This window comes from Phyllostomus discolor, chromosome 10 (assembly GCF_004126475.2).
Source record: "Phyllostomus discolor isolate MPI-MPIP mPhyDis1 chromosome 10, mPhyDis1.pri.v3, whole genome shotgun sequence".
NCBI lineage: Eukaryota > Metazoa > Chordata > Mammalia > Chiroptera > Phyllostomidae > Phyllostomus > Phyllostomus discolor.
Genome location: NC_040912.2, coordinates 34,696,176 through 34,716,678, shown reverse-complemented (window position 1 = coordinate 34,716,678; position 20,503 = coordinate 34,696,176). Strand labels below are relative to the sequence as shown.

Genomic DNA, 20,503 nt, shown 5'->3' with positions numbered 1-20,503 from the left:
ATACAGGTTTGAAACAGACAGATACTAGAGAAAGGACAAAACACCCTGGAGAGCTGAGCTAAATCCAACACATCCTTCAAGTGCCTGTGTAGACCTTCAGCAGGCTCTCCCTGCCTCCCCCTGGCTGAGTTAATAACCCTCCTCTAGCTTTACCAGGACAGTATTCATACTGCTTTGAATAAAACGGTGCTTACTCAACTATGTCTGAGAGCAGGTGTCTCTTACACTAGTGTCATTCACAGTTGTGTCCTCTGTGCCTAGTTAACTGCCAGGCACATAGTAAGTCCTCAATCAATACTTGTTTAGTGATTAACTTACCAGGTACTCTTGAGGTTGTGATTCCCTGATAATCATTAATTATTACACTTGTAGGAAACATTAATACAGTTCTTTGTGGACGAAGTGGATGAATACCGGCTCCTGCAGACGCGTATTTGGGTATCCTCGGTGCGAAGAAGTCTGCCAGGGAACACCTCTCTTTCTTCCTTTTCCTCCCTCCGGTCTTCAGGCTGTAGAAGACCTCGCGGTTACAACAGTCCGCCCCTTGGTGGAGACCAGCGGGACGAGAGAGAACTACATTTCCCAGAGACTCTGGTGCGCGCCCCTGCGCGCTAGGGGCAAGTGCACCAGGCGCTCGCTCCCAGTAGAGCGCTCGTCGCCCGCTGGAGCTTTTGCCAAGGGATGAGGTGGGAGGCGCTAGAAACCACTTAGCTACAGCCAACCGCCCAATGCAGCACTCGCTGTCTCCCCCCGCCAGCGGAAGCGCCCGCGGAGCACAATGCAGCACTGAGGCAGCGCGGCGGTGGAGGCTGCAGCGCCACGGCCGCCACAGCACCGGCCGGGGCTGGGAGGGGGCGACCCAGGCGAACCGGGGGGCGCTGGGCCAGGGAGCCGGACCGGCTGGCCGGGCATGAAGAGCTGAGCGTCTCCAACCAGGCGGACTGACCGCAGCACCATGCGGGCAGCGGCTGCGTCCGTGCCCTTGTTGCTGCTCTGCGCACTGGGGACCTGCCCCCCGGCGCGCTGCAGCCGGGCAGGTAAGTTGGCCACGGTCTGAGGCTTAGGGATGTACCATTTGCTGGGAATCTCTTCAGCCCTAAAGCGCATTGCAAAGGGGCATCCCCATTTCGGAGTGCGCGGGGAGATTTTTTTATTTGGAAGGATGGTGAGAAGTGGAGCAAAAATACGTGTGGGGGCGCGCGGATGCAGTAGAAGCCTTCGGTCAAATGTCTGTTTTTCTTTTGAAGAGACCTGCGGAGGATGGGAAAGGGGTGCTCTGCTTCTGGGCCGCGACCCTGGATGCTCTCAGAGGAGCTGGTCCAAGGCTCTCCGACTGGTGTCTGCGTCTTTCCCAGATGGGGTCCTGGAGGGAGGGGGTGGTGGAATTTTCAGAGGGGAGGGGTCGCACCGCAGGACTGAGGAGGGTGAGTCAGGGTCATTATTTTAGGCTTTTCTCACCATTCCTTCCTTCTCCCCTTCCTGCCTGGAGGAGACGCCTCATTGACGGAGCAGGAGAGGAGGAATGAAAACCGCTTCCTGGAGCGCCAGAGCATCGTGCCACTCCGGCTCATCTACCGCTCTAGCGGCGAAGACGAAACTGGGCACGACGTGCTGACCACACGGGTGCGGGGCGACCCCGGCGCTCAGGTGAGAGGGGCTGTCTGGAGAGGGTGGTCCCCCGCGCTGCCCGGCACACCAGCGACTCTGCGTTTGCTTTCGGTTGCCCTGGAGATGCAGTGTCTTAGGTGAAATGAGCGCAATCCTAATGCTAGTGCTGCAGGGCGCTCCTTGTGCAAAAAGAACAGAAAGGGGGACAAAAGCCCCAAACAACCACAGACTAGGGACTTTGCTTGAGAGGAGTTTGTGCAGGATGCCTCTAGCTGCGCGTCAGCTGAGCAAAGGGGCGGAGACCCTCTCACCTCTCTCAGGCAAAAGCAGGTCCATGCATGGGCAAGAAGGGGCGTAATATCTGGGCAGAATTTGAGTCATTATTGTTGTGGTTGTTGTAATGCTCAAAGACTTTAGAAGTGGTTTAAACCACACTCGGTACTGTTAAAACCTAGACATCTCTAACTAAACCCCAGCCATAAAAACAAGCTGAACTGCAAACAAGGTTATCAGCTCACTCAAAATGTGGGCGCCAGAGAAGTCCACCTCCCCAGTTTCTTCGCTGGTAGCAGCTTCGTGCAATTAGGGTCATGTTATTTATCAGGGATTTGTAAATGATGTTTTTTAAAAATCTAAGTTTTATTAATTACCAGTGCTTAGATCAATATCACACATCCACAGGTATGCCTGAAATTCAAAATTATTTTGAATTTACTGGTTAATTTCAGTAAATATTTGGGGCTATATAAACTTTTTAAAAAAAATTTACATACATCAGTCTGGCAACCAGTTCACCTACTTGTAAGTGCATATTAAGATACAACTCGTTCATGTAGTTGAAAATTTGTAAACCTAATTGAAGCAAACATAATTTATCTGTATGAGTAAAATATGTAAAAATAGAAAAATATTATTTAAATTTGTATTTGTAGCCCAATATTAAATTTTAATAAAAATGAGGAATTAATTTAAAGAGCTATAGTAATAGTCAACAGAGTTAGATTATTGTAGTAAAAAATCTAACATGCCAAGCCTTTAATGAAAGATGACATTATTTGAATTAATGTTTAGTAAATACCTATTTTCCTTTTTTATATTGACTTGTTTCCATAGTAAAACTGAAAAAGCAGGGGGTACTGTCTTATTATTCAATACATTAGAATTACTTCTATGGAGGAATAAATTTCAAACACATGCAAAAGTAGAATATTTTAGCGAAGCCCAAGCTTCAACAATTAACAACTGACATTAATTACCAATTGATCAATTAAATTACCAATCTTGTTGTACCTATATTCTACCTAGTTACTTCCCCTTTCTGTATTATTTTGAAGCAAATCATATTATTTTATTTTTAAAAATTTCACTATGCATCTCTAAAAGATAGCAATTCTTTTAAAAATGTAATCATATTATATCTAATATATAAATATATATTAAGTATATAAATATGTTAAAATATATAAATATATGTAAATATAGTACATATATATTTAAGTTTATTTGATTCAGGAACCAAATAGTATCTTCTGAGTAATTAGTGGGATTTTTTGTTTGTTTTTTTTTTAAGTCTCTTTAATGTAAAGTTCCCCTCCTCTATTTCTTTGTTTTTCTTTTTCTTTTTTTAATTTCTTTGTTTTTCCTTGCAATTTATTCACTGAAGACATGGGGTCTTTCATCCTTTAGGATTTCCCACAGTGTGAATTTTTGCTGATATAACCAGTGCTTTAAAACAAATCACAAAGTCTTTTTTGGAGAGGAAGCAAGATGGAAGGAAGTAGAGATGTAGAAAAAGAAAACTGCAGGACTGAATCTGGAAATTCTGAGTCTCTGCCTCATACTAGTAATGTCTGTAGGGGTCTCTGCCATCCTCTGTGTTTGGGAAAGACCACCACTTTTGACAAACAGGCCAGTTCTCCCTCTTTTTTCCTCATTTATGGAGCTCTACTTCTGCAGTTCTTTGGTTTTTAGGCGTCTCCACTTGGAGTAGAAGACACCTTGGGCTCCTGCAGTTTCTGTTTTCTACAGCAATAAACCTCAGAATTGAGAAGAACCGCTCTGGCTTTTGGTGAGGTGTGAATGAATTGGTAGGATTTAGGTTAAACAGCATGAATTGATTCAAGTCAGAATTGAAAGTGAAGATACTGTCTTGTCATCAAAGTAATTATTACGGGAAGTCATCTCAGTGCCTGGCACAGAGTTCGCACAGTACATCTGGTTGGATGTCTGGATCTCCTGGGGAGCCTTTGCAGCTTACGGTGCTCCTTAAACTGTAGTTAGAAACCATTAATATGAAGACTGAATCCGGCAGAGTTGTAAAGACCTATTTGCCTTATGCCAACTTTTCCTACAGTTAGTAAATTAAGGAGTTTTCCTGCATTCTGGCATTTCTAGTTTCCTCAGGAGCTGTAATTCAACCTTGAAAACATATTGATTGTACAGGGGTGGGCAAAAGCAGGTTTACAGTTGTGAGCCTGCGAAACAGAGTTTATTCTTGTATTCTTATTTAATTGTTGTATTATTTGTACTATAACTATAAACCTATTTTTGCCCATCCCTATATATGGCCCTTGTTATTTTTTTGGTAATTGAATAAATATAATTTATGGTATCTTAGCTACCCATAGATATTTTTAGCTAATTTCTTTCTACTTCAGAAATAAAATTAGGATGATTTTCTGTCACATAACAAACCATATATTCATTTGTTGGTTTGTTTATTTAAAGGCATTTATTTTTTTAAAGATTTTATTTATTTGTTTTTAGGGAGAGGGGAAGGATAGGAAAAAGAGAGGGAAATAAACATTTATGTGTAAGAGAAACAACTTCTGTTGATCAGTTGGCTCTCACACACCCCCAACCAGGGACCTGTCCCATAACCCAGGCATGTGCTCTGACTGGGACTCGATCCAGTGACCTTTTGGTTTAGGGGACAACACCCAACCCACTGAGCCACGTCAGTCAGGGCTAAAGCATATATACTTGAGCTCCTTTTGTGTACCAAGTTTTATGCAAGGCCCTGGGGATTCAAAGAAAAAAGACTTAATTTTAGCCTGTAAGGGATTTACAGACCAGTGGGAAGATGGATGGATGAAGAAGCAGTTACATTCTGCCCATCTGTGTGATTTTCTGGAGGTGATCACAGAAAGCTGTGGAAGTAGAGAAGACCTATTATTCAACCCAGGTGAGCAGTCAGGATGGACTTTCTGGAGGAGGTGCTGTGTGAGCTGTGTTTTGAGAGCGAGTAGGAATTGGCCAGATTAAAGGGAGAGGACTGGAATATCAAAGCCAAGGGGCAGCAAGTACGTAGGCATGTGGGAGTCAGGACACATTTTTGTTAACCGCAAATAGTTAGGATTGAGGGGAGGCATGAGACAAAACAGGGAAGCAGAGAGATGTTGCAGCACCTTCATGATTTGCTGGGGAAACTGGCATTTGTCCTGAAGGCAATCTAAGGATTTCATAAGGAGAGTTAATTTACCAGGTTTGTGTTTTTGTGGGATAATCTTAGTTGTTAGAAATGAATAGTTTGAATTTTAAAGAGTAAGTGAATGGAGTTGTTTACTTAATTCATAGGTAAATGCCAATTCACCTACTCATTAAGCCTCATAAGAGCTTATTTTCTAAGTGGACTGAAAATATTGTATAAATGAATTAATATTTATAAAGCACTTAGAACAATGCTGGGCATACTGTAAACAGTATATGAGTTTTTCTTAAATGACAAATTCCCTCGGGCTACTTGAGTACTATTTAGCAGTTTCATGACATCACTTTAATGCAAAAAATGGTGTCCTCATTACCTGAGTTTAACACATTCCCAGGAGTAAGTTACAAATTACTCAAATTTACATAACTAAGTAGAATGTAACATCATGAGAGATGGGAGGGACCTTAAAGGTCATCTAAACTAATTCAGATATTACTTCTCACCTGGTAAGATTAAGCCATGACCCAGAGTAAGAAAACCAGCCATGTATTACTTAGTGTTTCAGAAAGCTCACAAGAACTGTGATGATATAACACACCTTAATTTTATTCTTTGTATGTCCTTGTTTCATTTTTTATCACTAAATGGAACAGAACACGTATTTTTGTTTTAGTTCTGTGGAAATCCTGGCAATGTAGTGTGAAATAATAATTCAGTTGCTATGAGTCCATTTTGCAAAAGATTTTTTTTACTACATGAGCAGTTACTTGAATTCATACTTTATATTTATCCCAAGTGGGATGATCAGCCCATACTGAGAGTATATTATGCCGTAAAGTCCTAGAAATGATAGTCAGTGACTTCCTGTTTGATTGTGGGTGACCTTGCTATCCTTCAGGTTATCTTCCTAGTCTGAAGTAATTTCAGTCCTGCAAAGTAGCACTCAACTATACTATTCAAAATTTTCGGTGTTTTTTTCCTGACTTGAAATTGTTTGTACTGAAGGTATGTATGTTTGCAGATAAAAGGATACAACATATTTTTAAGTGGACACCCACATGGGCAAGATATCACCTACTGAATCTCAGTGTGGTTTGATGCTGATAATCACAAAATTGCTATTTTTAAGAATAAACACCATAATGGTCACTCCTTTTTTGCTAGCTGTGCGTGACAGATTTCAGTAGCATTGCAGATAGGTTATTTGGCGATTTATTTTGTTGTATGTCACCCATAAATTTTCAATAGTTTGTTCTTCACCCCGTGATTACATTTCTCTACAATAGCAGCATTTTTTTTGTCAGATGTCTTTGTTGTCAGTGAATAGATAGGCTACTGATTTCTCTCTTTCCCTGGAAAGTGTTGTAGCTTCTCGAGTAGTCATTCAGGTGCCAAGAACATAGACCTGTGATTCGTCATAGTTTTGATAATCACTAATGAATGGGGAAAGTGCAAGATGGCAGCAAGATGGCAAGCAGTAGGAGTGCTCCACTTCTGTGATTATATTTATACATATGCCTAAGCATGGATGAGCTGTACTTAAAATTGTGCTGTTTCACTTGGGAGCACTGAGTCAGCTTGATGGTAAATTGTCTGCAGTGCTGCTTCCCTGGCGGAAAAGGGCTCCTAGGAATTACAGTTTTAGGAGTATTTTGCAAGGACAGCACAAACCTTGTTTTTTCTTAATGTGCATTTGTTAAACCTAAGTAGCTCAATATTGATAAAGTTTTGCCACCCGTCAAAACTTGGTTCTGCTGCTATAAGTAGGAAGGAGGCATTTCTTAGTGTGTTTTTATTCTCCTACCAACCTTCTTCTCATACCAATTAAATAGTTCGAAGAAAATAAAATTGGGCATTGTAAGAGTTTCCCTCAAGTCTTCTTTTTACTCTCTGAGTTCCCAATTTGTAAATGTTTCTTTTGAGCATCTTTGAAAATTCTGCCTAATCATTTTACTGTGCACAAAAAGAACCTGTCTTTCATAGGTTCTTTATATCTATGCTTGAAAAATTATGAATTACTCTAAGAGCTTATGGGTTCATAAATATTTTTTTTAGTTTTATTTGCTTTCTTAGTTTCAAAGAATGCCAAGCATTTTATCATTTTTAATGACTCGATCCCTCCCTAAAAGCTCATGGAGGGGTCCACTTCCTTGTTGTGACACGCTGAGAGCAGGAATCTGTGACATTTGTCGTGCTCGGTAGCCCCCATGGGGCTCTGATAGGGCCACATTTATCATTAAGTGTCATTGATAAGCCCCAAAGGGAAAAAAAGATGTTAATATGAGGAGTGGGGAGAGCTGAAGAAGAGGAGGAAAGCTTGAAGAGAATAGTAAGAAGGAGGCGGGAAAGGGAAAAAATACTCACAATAGTGTTATCATATATGGTCTAGTATGTACTACAATACTTAATTTACAGTAATTTATGTGGTTACTTTTTAGGTACCAGATGTTTTTTGGGTGACTTGATGTACATAAACTCATTGCATCTTCACAAGAATTGTATGACAGGTAATACTTGTCAGCTGCGAAATCACAAAGCTGGTAGGGAGCTGAGAGGCCACTTGAACCCAGGCACTTCAGCCCCACTGCACTGTCTGTGTGCTCTGTGCTTACCCACCACACTAAATTGGCCTAATGGTCGAAGACCACCAGCATTTCTTTAGATGTCATTCAATAACACTGGGGTCAAAGATATCTCTTTTTTTTAATATTTTATTTTTTAGAGAGAGGGTAAGGGAGGGAGAACGAGAGGGAGAGAAATATCAATGTGTGGTTACCTCTTGTGCACCCCCTACTGGGGACCTGGCATGCAACCCCGGTATATGTCCTGATTGGGAGTTGAACCTGTGGCTGGTTCGCAGGCTGGCACTCAATCCATTGAGCCACACCAGCAAGGGGGTGGAGTCAAAGATTTCTTACATCTGCCCCATTGGAACTATTTATTTCTTCCAGCACTTGAAAATATTTTTTTAAACTTACATAGTAGCATAGAAGCAGAAAACAGCAGGGATGCTTCATTTCTGGTACCTTGAGAATGAGAATGGAATATAAAAAGTTAACATTTAAAAGGTGAAAACACCTCTTGAAGGATGTGTGTGTTTTGTTTCTTTTGCAACTGGATGTGTACACTGATTAGTAGAATCTTAGCAAATCAAAGATTTTAGTATTCAGCAGTCAACACCAAAATTATGTATGTACTTTTGTGTTCAAAATTTTATAAAACAGAAACATCAAATGCTAAACAAGGGTCCATACTCATATGACCTTCTTTAAAAGAAAAGGTACAAAATATCTTTTTTGTCTTCATAGAACAAGTAGCTCCAGAGTTCCAAATGTCAGAGCATTCAGGTAAAAGGGATAAGTAAACAATTAATCACAAACAGCAGTTTCTGAGAACATCTAGTTGGATGTATTTACATTATTTATAAAAGCACTAGAAAGCAAATACTTAGTGAAAGCTGAAAAAGAAGAATTAATATTTATTGAATATTTGCCATGTACCAGGCACTGTGCTGAGTGTTTTACATGCATTATCTCTCGTTATGAGGTAGATATGATTATTAAACCCATTTTGTCACTGATAAAACTGAGGCTTAAGGAAGCTAATTAACCTGCCTAAGGCCATACAACTATGTAATAGTATTGGGAAAAGGATCCTCGAAGAAAATGTTAGAAATCCACATGAAAGAGCTCTTTTAAACATGTGGTTACCCATTTATCTCTGTGCTAGAACACACCTAATGTTACTTCTTTAAGAAACTCTTGACCCCGCCCAGGTCTCCTTCCTGGCTAACTTCTTCCAGTGGTGGATTCATGCCATTTTAGTGTTTCTGTTCTTTTCTAAAAATGGGTATAATTTCTACTTCTATCTCAGGTATTCTTTTAAGCACAGGAAATATCTGAGTCCATATCTAAATAACAGAAGAGAGTACCTGCACCCTGAGTATTTGTTGCAGTTTAATTTGCCAGAAATTCACTTTAAAGAAACGAATTATGGAGACTTATCTTCTGTTCCTCCACAGTGTCCTAGCCTCACCTCCAGAGATACTGCTTGGGGGCATTTTAACCAACTATAGAAACGATCCCTGAAAGTATAGTCCTTGGATAGGGGTATTTAAAAAAGTCTCCCCGGTGGATTTGAGTTTGTACCTAGGGCTGAGGAGCTCTGTTTGTTAAGATTTAATGGATTTTTTTTCCTTCTTAAATCTCTTTGGATCTTAACTTAGTCACAAGACTTTGGTATCTGATTTGGTATCAGTCTTCTCAGTCGCCTCCTTGACCTCTTCAGTCATCCACCAGGGTCTTTCTAATGGATATTTTGAAGGACATTGTAAGAAACATTCCTGAGGAACCAGTTACAGCATTAGTCCAAGTCTTGGAGAATGTCACACGTGATGTCTCATCAGAACCAAGAAGAGAGATTTGTGCTGTAGCTGTGTTTTCTTCTTCGAGTTGGATGCCAAAAGTTTAGAGACAAATTGTGCCCTTCTGCAAAGTGAAAGTCACAGCATGGGTTTTCATAGCAGCTTCATAACTGGCCCATTAGTGTGCTCCTTCTCTTCGTTCCCATTTCGGCTCAAAAGTCATTGGAGATATCTCTCGATTTGTGAGATTTATCAATCTCGGAAGTCAGATCTCTGCACATTTTCATATGCATGTTGTATTTTGATTAAAATAAATATTCAGGATAAAAGAAAATAAATCTCAGAGAGCTTCCCTATGTCCATTTTTCTAAAATAGTCACGCCTCACCCCCTCCTTATTGCATCATGTTACTCTGTTGCCTTGTAACACTTGTTAGCATTTGACATTCTTTTCAGTGGTTGATATGTTTATTGTCTTCCTTCCAGTATGCCATCACTAGAATGTAGACTATGAGAACAGTGGTCTGGTCTCTTCATTCATGGCATGTCTCCATCATGTAGAACAGTGGTTGGCACTGAGTGGGTATTTAATAAATATTTATTGAAGTAATGAGTTTTCCCTCTCCTTTGATTTCCTCATCTACTTCAAAGTTTTATTTTGTCTCACAATTGTTCATATAAACAATCTGAACTCCTTTCTGGAACAGGGTAGAGTTCTAAATGAGTAAATGCATGAATAAAATATTGAATTTATAGCCCCCTTTGATAATTACAGTTATTTTATACATAATTAAATAGAGTTCAGTGTGCTTTTTAAAATATATTTTATTGATTATGTTATTACAGTTGTCCCATTTCCCCCCTCCATTCCCCTCCACTCTGAACACCCTCTCCCACCCACATCCCCCCCTTTAGTTCATGGCCATGTGTCATAAGTTCTTTAGCTTCTACATTTCCCATACTATTCTTGCCCTCCCCCTGTCTATTTTCTATCTACTATCTATGCTACTTATTCTCTGTACCTTTTCCTATTCTTTCCTCCTCCCACTCCCTTGTTGCTAACCCTGCATGTGATCTCCATTTCTGTGGCTCTGTTCCTGTTCTAGTTGTTTGCTTAGTTTCTTTTTGGTTTTGCTTTAGGTGTGGTTGTTAATAATTGTGAGTTTGCTGTCCTTTTACTATACATGTCTTTTCCTTATCTTCTTTTCTTAGCTAAGTCCCTTTAACATTTCATAAAATAAGGGCTTGGTGATGATGAACTCCTTTAACTTGACCTTATCTGAGAAGCACTTTATCTGCCTTTCCATTCTAAATGAAAGCTTTGCTGGATAGAGCAATCTGGGATGTAGGTCCTTGCCTTTCATGACTTGGAATACTTCTTTCCAGCCCCTTCTTGCCTGTAAGGTCTTTTTTGAGAAATCAGCTGACAGTCTGATGAGAACTCCTTTGTAGGTTACTGTCCCCTTATCTCTTGCTGCTTCTAGGATTCTCTCCTTCATTTTTACCTTGGCTACTGTAATTATGATGTGTCTAGGTGTGTTTCTCCTTGGGTCCAACTTCTTTGGGGCTCTCTGAGCTTCCTGGACTTCCTGGAAGTCTATTTCCTTTGCCAGATTGGGGAAGTTCTCCTTAATTATTTGTTTAAACAAGTTTTCAATTTCTGACTCTTCCTCTTCTCCTTCTGGTACCCCTATAATTCAGATGTTGGAACATTTAAAGATGTCTTGGAGGTTCCTAAGCTTCTCCTTGTTTTTTTGAATTCTTATTTCTCCATTCTTTTCTGTTTGGTTGTTTCTTTCTTCCTTCTGGCCCACTGTATTGTTTTGAGTCCCAGTTTCCTTCCCATCACTCTTGGTTCCCTGTGCATTTTCCTTCATTTCTCTTAGTGTAGCCTGCATTTGTTCATCTAATTTGTGACCAAAATCAATCAATTCTGTGAGCTTCCTGATCACCAGTGTTTTGAACTGTGCATCAGATAGGTTGGTTATTTCTCAGTCGCTTAAACGGATGGGTTCTGGGGCTTTGATTTGTTCTTCTGTTTGAGCCATCTATCTGTTTTATTTGTTTGTTTGTTTATTTTTGGTCTGGTCGCACCTGTTACAGTAAGGGGCAGAGCCTTAGGTGTTCGCCAGGGCAGGGCACCCCAGTCGCTGGGTTGTGACCATGTACGTGGGGGTGGGGTCGAGAGGGAACAACGGTGGTTGCTCCTTTCTCTGTGGGACATCAGTCCCCTCTGCTGCTTCCCCCAAGCAAACTGGGCCCCTCTGCTGCCAATTCCCATGTCGGTGGGCTTGTGTAAGCCATGGGGCCCTTCAAGGACCTCCCCTGTGAGGCTGGGTGTCTCTCCGTGCGCCTCAACTCCCACAGGTGTCCCGAGGCTCTATTTCCCAACGCACTGCCTTGCTTTACAATCATCGCCTCACTGGGTCTGCTGGTTGCCACCCCTGGGCCGGGGTCTGCCAGCTGCCACCTGTACACTCAGGGTCCACCTGCTTCGGTCTTGCGTGCCCTGGACGCCTTGTGTGCCCTGGATGCCTTACGCGCCTGGTCCCAGCTCTCTCTGCGCTCCATGCCGGTACCCGAGCCTGGCTGCTTGTCTCTGCCTCTCCTACTGGTCTGGATGCACGGGTCTATTTCAACTTCTTGGTTGTTTGACTTCCATTCAGATCATTCTTCTGTCATTTCTGGATGTTAATCAGTTTCTAAATTGTTGTTGTCCCTATCTTGGTTGTGCATGGAGGTACGTGTGTCCACCTATGCCTCCATCCTGGCCAGAAGTCCTGCTTCTTTTTTAAAAATAGAAATACTTCTGGTTGTCAGAGTGTGGGTGGTTGGGGCCTGGGTGAAACAGGTGAAGGGATTAAGAAGTATAAATTGGTAGTTACAGAATAGTCACAGGGATGTCAATTACAGCAAAGGGAATATAGTCAATAACATTGTAATAACTCTGTATGGTTCCAAGTGGGTACTTGAATTATGGGGAGGACCACTTTGTAAAATATATGATTGCCTAACCACTCTACTGCATACCTGAAGCTAATACAAAGTAATACTGAATATAAACTGTAATTGAAAAATAAAATTAAAATTAAAAATTAAAAAATATAAATATAAATACTTCATATATAAAAACTGATTTTAGACTTTTAGGTGTTTTTTACTTTTAATATTATCATTTGAGTTGGTTTTGAAATATAAGTCTGTTTTCTCCAGCACAGACTATTATACATAACTTCATTTTGGAAATAAAATTTTAAAAATTGTGTAAAATAATCCAGAAATTTCAGCAATTATAACTGGAGAGAGAATAAAGAACTTAATCTCTTACCCTCCCCACTCCCCATCCTTGCTCTATGATGTATTTGTTGTTTATAATGAAGAAAATTTTCAGAATCATACTTACCAGCAAGGGTAAATCAACATTTTTCTTCTCCTTTTTAAAAATTAATTTTGCACCAGGAGATTTTTAGCACTTAGCAGTAGTTGCCCTTTTGTTGCATTTTTTTGTCCCAAGTAAAGGACATTAGATAAGTTTTTGAAGATGGAAAATCTATGATGCTTTTCCAGACAGGCCTCAAGAGCTTGTGTTTTGCAAGTGTTTTTAAAGTTTTCTGCCTAAGGCAGAACTGGTCGACAGTTTTTCTTTTTCCTTTTAATTTATATTGAATCTCTTGGGTGACAGTTAATAAAATTATATAGGTTTCAAGTGTACAGTTTTATGTCACCTGTATATTGTATTGTGTGTTCACCATCCAAAGTCTCTGACACCATTTGTCTCCCTTTACCCTCTACTCCCTTCCTGCTTTCCCTCTGGTGATCACCATGCTGTTGTCTGTGGGCTGACAGTTTTCTTAGATCACTTATGCTCCTTGGCACTGGCCCCATGTCTCTAACCTTGCCAATTAGTTGGTTATCAATTAATTAATTATTTATTCAGTTTGTCTTTTCAGTAACTTGCCTTCATTTCCTTCACTAGTGAGGGTCAGGATATTGGGGTCAGGTTCATACACACAATTTGCTAGTACTGGCCATAGCTTAAGCTTTTCTCCAAGTGGGTTTTCTTCCCTTGGACTAGAGAGCAAGGTGCTGCAGAAAGAGCTGCCACTTCACAGAATCTGATTCTGCATATTTCCACAAATTCCCTAGTAGATTTTTAATGTCCTTGGAGTATACTGTCAGGGGTCTGGCCACGAGCCCACCCATCCGTGGATCTCAGCGGATATACGTAGCTGTCAAGATTATGCATGTACTATTTATTATAGCTAAGTCAGCTGCACAAAAGCACAAAATGTGAGAGCAGATTCGTAGTCCTGAATCAAAACTTTCATCCTACATGGCTTTTTTTTCAAACTTACTTCCGCATGAAAGTACCTTTAAACTTGGACAGATATTGATTGGTAAGACAGTGGGGGAAATTCAAGAGGTTTTCAATGTCACCAAAGGTGAAGCTATTTCTGCTGGATAAGGGTATTTCAGACCATGCTGTACAGCAATTTTTGTTGCTCCTCAGGACCCTCTAGGATAAAAATGGGAGAAGAATATTGGTGCTGAGATACTAAGAATTCTCATTTAGTTTAACTTCTGAGGTAAGTTTAGCATGATGTTCTTAGGGTTCTTAATGATCTTGTACAGACAATGTTCTCTCATATTTAATGAGGGAAAAGTACCATTCATAAATTAACCAATTTTTTCTAATTTTTAAATTTTTATTGATTTTAGAGAGAGAGTGAGAGAAAGAGTGAGAGAGAGAGAGAGATTTGTTGTTCCACTTACTCATGCATTGATTGGTTGATTCTTGTATGAGCCCTCACTGGGGATCCAACCCACAACTTTGGTGTATCATCCAACTCAGCTACCTGGCCAGCACCCAGTTGCTTCTTTCCATTTGTCATTTTCCTGTGAGCTTAACCCTGTTCTGTTCAGTTTCCTTATGACCCCACTCTATTTCTGTTAAGTGCCTTTTTTGCTCTTAGCACTGGCAGTAAAAAACAAGTTTCTGAAAGGTTATTTACATTCACTGTTGGGGATCATCCCTGCTGCATGTTGCTGGACTTATTTTGGGATTTGGAGAATGTGTAATAATTCAACAAGTTTTACACTTTACTGCTTACCTGTAAGCCTGTTTATATGTGTGTGTGTTTCTTTTTCCTTTTTGTTTCTTTTGTTCCCTTTAAATTATCTCTATTCATTCTTCTCTTTGGGTATAGATCCAAGTGTCCCTTCTGCTCTTCACTGCTGGAGTAATCACCTTTCTAAAGTCATTTTCCTTGTTCTCATTGCTCATAACCCCCTAGATTTAAACACTGAGTTATACTCTCAGTTCACCCTTCGAACTTGCTGAGCACGTCACTTCTCAAAAAGTCTCAGAATGAACCATTGCCATATCGCTGCAAGATTCACACTCAGTATTAAGAAATGATGAGGCACTTTTACAAGTATACTGGAAGTAAAATTGCCTCATAGGCTTGTCATAAAATTGTCCCTGTTTATGTGTGTTTAAAGCACGGATGACTTGGGTGTATTAATAGAAGGTGTCCCCAAGAGTTAGACTTGAATCCCAGGCTGGAACTGTCATTTGTATTCACCATCATTTGTTTAGTGTTTAGCCTTGTGCTCACGCACAGTTGATGTTCAGCAAATATTTATGGTCTGCCTCTGTTTCAATTTTATGTCTCAAAGATGCAGAAAAAAGTTCTGTGACCATTTATGTTACTGATGTTATATATTTTTGATGTGTTTCTAACAGTCACAGTACTTCTTTCCTCTGGATTATTAAAGGCTTTTGTTAGGTGGGTTCAAGAGGAGGGTGAGCCTCCTTCCACATTTGTGCCTCATCTCTGACCCCTTTCTTACTGTACCCCTACATGTATTCTTGCTGGCCCAGCACAGCCGCCTGGATATAATAGCACGTGTCCTTTGAGATTCCCATCCCTATGAGCCTCTGGATGGAAATAGCTGTCCCTCTTGCTTCAGGTTTGAGTTGGGGTTTATCAGGAGAGGCAGGGCTGTGATGATGAAGAGAGAGAACACTGGAGAAAGCAGTGGGAATTCAGACAGTGATTGGCACACTGTCATTCTACCATGTAGAGCCGCCTTGCCATCTCCTGGCTGCCTTAATCACTGTGACAGAATCATTCATGTCAGTTTACAGCCTTGTCTCTCCCAACAAAAATAAGTCTAAGCTGTTTAACCTTTGTGTGTGACTTTGTTCACCAGATTTTGCCATTTGCTGCCTGGAGCTGTATTTTCTTTAAGATAGTGATGTATGTCTTCTGGGACAGTGACATACAGTATTTTTGATGGATCTGAACTCATATGACATATTCAGCCAAGGAAGTCCCTTGATATTTGTTCTTGGGACTTTTTTCCCCTTTAACTATAGCCTTGAACTGAGGACAACATCCTCTTTTTAATTTTTATTTTTATAGATAAATTCTAGATGCATTCTTGTCTAATAATTGTTTTATTTTTCCCCCAATTTTCACCTCTCTTGTAGGGACTAACATGTTAATATAAATGATTTACACTGTTTATTTGTTAGATGGTAGATACTATCCATATAGTACTGTTAGTCCATGAAATCTCCATGCCCCTAAAAGGTTGCACATCTGATTGAAATCAGAAAGAACAGCACTGGAGAATGGTCCCTTTAGAGTAAGTAGACACCGCAGGGGAGGATGGCCCTCTGAGTGGCCATCCACTCAGTGATGGCCACTCAGGGTGAATAAAGGATCTGAATGCACGCTTAAGATCAGAAAAGAAAATAAGTGCTTGTGGCGGGGAGGAGTTTCCATCAAAATGTTAAGCCCCAGTAGCTGGTTCACAGAACTGACTCCAGCTGACCTAGTATAATCTCAGGAACAAAGTAATTCATATTTTAATTATATATATAATTAGTTTTTGTAAGAACTTTATTGAACTATAATGTACATATTGTAGAATTTATCTACTTAACAAGAGTATACAATTCAAAGTTCATTAGTATATTCAAACAGTGGTGCTATCAGCACCACCACAATTTTAAAACATTTCCATCACTGCAAAAAGAAACCTCATACACATTCCCCCAGCTCTCTCTAGTACTGCCTACCCCCAAACCCACCCCTAGGCTACCACTGACCTACTGTTGTCCCTATAGATTTGCCTATTCTAGACACTTCATATTCACGGAATCTTACACTGTGTGCTCTTCTGTGACTGGCTTTTTTCATGTAGCATAATGTTTTCATGGTTTACTTATGTTGTAGCATGCATTATTACCTCATTCCTTTTCATTGTTGAATGATACCTCATTATTTATCCATTCAGTTTGATGGATATTTGTTTTACTTTTTCACTTTTGGGGAATTATGCATAATGCTCTTATAAATATTTGTGTAAAAGTTTTTGTGTAGGCATGAAAACACACACACTCGAAGATCGAAGCAGGTTGTTGAGAAACAGTACTTTTGTTTTTAATACATGCAGCAGTATACTTATCACTGTACTCTGTTCTTTATCTCGTTCTAAAACTCCTGACCATGGTACATACACTAAAGTGGTTTCTGAGTCCCCTATAATGGGTCATGATCTGACCTAGGGTTTTAAAAATTGTCTTACAGGATTCCTGACAGGTGAGCCTTAGTACTGTGAAGCAGCTCCTCCTTTGGGCAGCTCTGGGAAAAGGCTTTAGAGGGTTGAGTCGACGGGGTCCTGCTGGAAGCTACCAGCCATTAATTTTTGTTTCCTATGCTTTTCCTGGCAACAGTACTAGAGATAGCTCTATGGTTGTATTAATTCATCCCCTACCTGTTACGAGACATCAATGAAATCGACCATATGAAGGTGCTTGTGAGAATTTTTTTAGGGCAACTTTTATTTTCACAGTTGTAAAATGTTTATGTTTTGAAATGGTTTAAACATGCAAAAAGGTAGAATAATATGATAAACACTCTTGTACTCACCATCCAGAGTCAACAAAATTTGGTAGTCCTGTTTTCTTTTAAAGATGCAAAATAATAGATTTAGTTGCTACTCTTCTTTCCTTTCATTTCTCCTCCCTTCCTAGAGGGAATTACCTTGCAATTGGTATCACCTTTCCTGCCTTTGTCTTCGTACTTTTCTACATAAATATTTCCATAAATAATTTAACTACTTTGTGTGTTTTTAAAATACACATATTTGGTATCATATAGATACTTTTGCCACTTCTAAAATTTGATTTTCAATCTTTTATGTTGATACAGGTAAAAGAATTGAATTCATCCTTTTTTATTGCTGTCTGGTTTTCCATTTCATAAACCTACCTTTTATTTATTTTCCCTTTAATGGAATTTATAGATTATTTTTTAATATTTGCTGTTATAGTGTATGCTATTGATATATACATGGGTGTCTTTCTGTGGGGCATATATTTAGAAGTGAAATACCAATTTACATTCTACCAGTAGTGCATGAGAATTTCTGTGTATCTCCATCTTTATCATCATTTAGAATCATAGTACTTTTAAATCTCTAACAATATTATGGGTGAAATGGTGTTTAATTATTTTACTTTACATTTCTCTGATGACTAATGAGATATAGCACCTTTGGTGATTATATTTCTCTTTAAATGACTTAAACACATACGTACTTTCCCCATTTTCCTAGTGGGATATTTGTCTTTTTCTTATTGATTTATAAGTGTTTTAAATATATTATGGATTCTATTCTATTATTAGTTACCTCTGTTGCAAATACTTTAACAATTTTTTGTGGCTTATCTATTCATTCTCCTGGTATTGTTTGTTGTGGAAGATTAAAAATGTTTTTTTTAAGATTTTTTTAAAGATTTTATTTATTTTTAGAGAGGGGAGGGAAGGAGGGAGGGAGGGAGAGAGAGAGAGAGAGAAACATCAATGTGTGGTTGTTGGGGGCTGTGGCCTGCAATCCAGTCATGTGCCCTGACTGGGAATCGAACCTGCAATGCTTTGGTTCGCAGCCTGCACTCAATCCACTGAGCTATGCCAGCCAGGGCTTAAAAGATGTTTTTGATATCTGTATCAACCCTTTCCTTCATGATTCTTTTTGTGTTTGTGTATTACTTTATTACTGGAGAAGGAACTAGTTTTATAATATTTATACATCTTGATTTTTAGTAAAACAAACCTCTGATGTAGTATTCTTCTTTTAAAAAAGTGTTATAGGATAATGATTAAGAGTTAGAATACCTGGAATGAGACTTCATGGATTCAAAGTTCACCTTTGCTCCTAACCAACTGTGAGAACTTGACACACACTTAACTTCTCTGATCCTGAGTTTTTATACCAATAAAATAGCAATAAGAATAATACCCAGTTTAGACATTGTTGTGAGGATTGAAGGAGAGATGATATGCATAAAACTTATAGCTGAGCATTTGGCATGCAAGTTATACATGCCAAACAACAAGGGTTAGCTGGGTTTTTTTTAGCTTCCATAATTATCATTTCTTGGTATGAAACTGGTGTATAATTTCATCTGTAAACAAATCACTGTATTTCTCTGATTTGACAAGAGCTGTGATTCACATCAAATGTTCCAGGCGGTAGAAAAACTTGGACCTTGTGCTAATTCTGAGTTCCAACTTTGTTCTCACTTTAGTCTTTCCAGGAATCTAGCAAACCAGGTTATTCTTTCTTTTTTACCCCCACATAGTTCAGGTATTAGGTGGGATTTTTTTTTAATGGAATGAGTAACCCTGCATCTCTTTTGCTTTGGGGTGGGAAACATCTCTGTGTGAGCTAAAACCTCCCCAGTCTGTGTTCTGCACGGGGCTGTTCCCAGCAGGGAGGTGAGGAATGGAAAGGAGAGCAGGTCACCAGGAGGTTAAGAGGCAGCTAGATAGAAGGTTGACCTCAAAGTTCCCAAACTAGGTTAAGTTTAGAGTGTATATTTTTAACTGGATTAAAGGATAAGATGCTCTATTTTAATATCTTAACTTTAGTTTTTTTTATAAACATGTTTTATCTGAACTACTTCAAAATGTAAAATTCTAAAGGAACAGACATTTGAGGAAGAAAAGCCTCCCCACATTTTATAGATGGCAGCAGTCATTATAACTAAACCTTTCCCTCCTCGGTGACAACTAAGACCGCCTTGCATTTGAAATGCATTTATTACAACAATGTTGATTTTAAGTAGTTTTTAAAATAACAGCTTTATTGAAGTATGGTTTATGTACCAAAAAATTCACACTTAAAGTACACAATTCAGTGGCTTTTAATATAGCTTTTAATAAAACTTCCAGTCATCTTTAATTATTGTTTTTTTTCCCTTCTGTTTTACTCTTCCTTTTTTACCATTCTTTTGTTTTTGCTGCCATTGTAAACTAGGTGTGATTATAAGTTCATTTGCCCACTTTCTTGCTGAGACAACTCTGGGCCCAGCATTCAGATGTAGCCTGAAGTTCAATGGAAGAACTTCCATTTTCTTGCAGTGGATTCCCATATTTAATAAATATTTCAACACTTAATCAATCAGCCATGTGTTCCTGAATCTCCAACAGTTTTCAACAGTCTTTCCAAAATCTGTTATTCCCAAGTTAATTGTTTGTGTTATTTCTGTTTCTCGAGAAATAATTAGCTTAGGAGACGTCCGTATGCTTTATTTTCAGTATCATATGCTCACTGGAGAAAGTGGAGGACGAGAGGAGCTCCGAGAACAGATATTATTGTTGCTGGGGTACGGGTGGTGTGTCTGTATGGAGTCTTCGCAGAGCGTCCTTCTCCCATAGGGCCACTGGGTCTGTGTAAGCCTCGCATTCACTTGGCAAGAGAAACAGCTATGCTCGTCTCTGCACCTTCTGGCCCTTTGCTGTTGGGTATTTTAGTTATGTTCAAGCAATTAATCATGTCTTTTTATAGCTCCTGTGCTCTGCAGCGTGTTTTCACTAGAACTAGAGGTTCTTGATTTTTCTTTTTTGTCATGCTATCTTTGAATAATGAGGGAATGGAAAAGATTGCAAATGTGTAATAGACTTTGATTTTTTTTTTTGAAGACTTTGATTCTTGTACCTTTTCTGATGAAGGTTAAACTTATCAGTTCTGTAATTAAAGTTTTACCGATGAAGGCCCGATGACTGTTTTGGGTGACACTAACCG

General features: G+C 39.4%; 1 protein-coding gene across 11 annotated transcripts in view; it reads left to right on the top strand.

The window, feature by feature from the left end:
* The first annotated feature begins 657 nt into the window (after positions 1-657).
* Positions 658-20,503, top strand: part of ADAM22 (ADAM metallopeptidase domain 22) — a 225,747-nt gene continuing 205,901 nt past the window's right edge. For 5 of the 11 annotated variants that reach the window (XR_004899626.1, XM_036010651.1, XM_028525788.2 and 2 more), the window contains exons 1-2: positions 659-1,037; positions 1,490-1,647. Coding sequence is in view for 10 of the 11 variants with exons in the window: in XM_036010651.1 (XP_035866544.1) it covers positions 956-1,037; positions 1,490-1,647 (240 nt within the window). In the remaining variant the exon portion in view is untranslated. Of the gene's footprint in view, positions 1,038-1,489; positions 1,648-20,503 lie in introns of all 11 variants that reach the window. The other 6 variants (XM_028525789.2, XM_028525790.2, XM_028525787.2 and 3 more) reach the window with 5 other exon arrangements.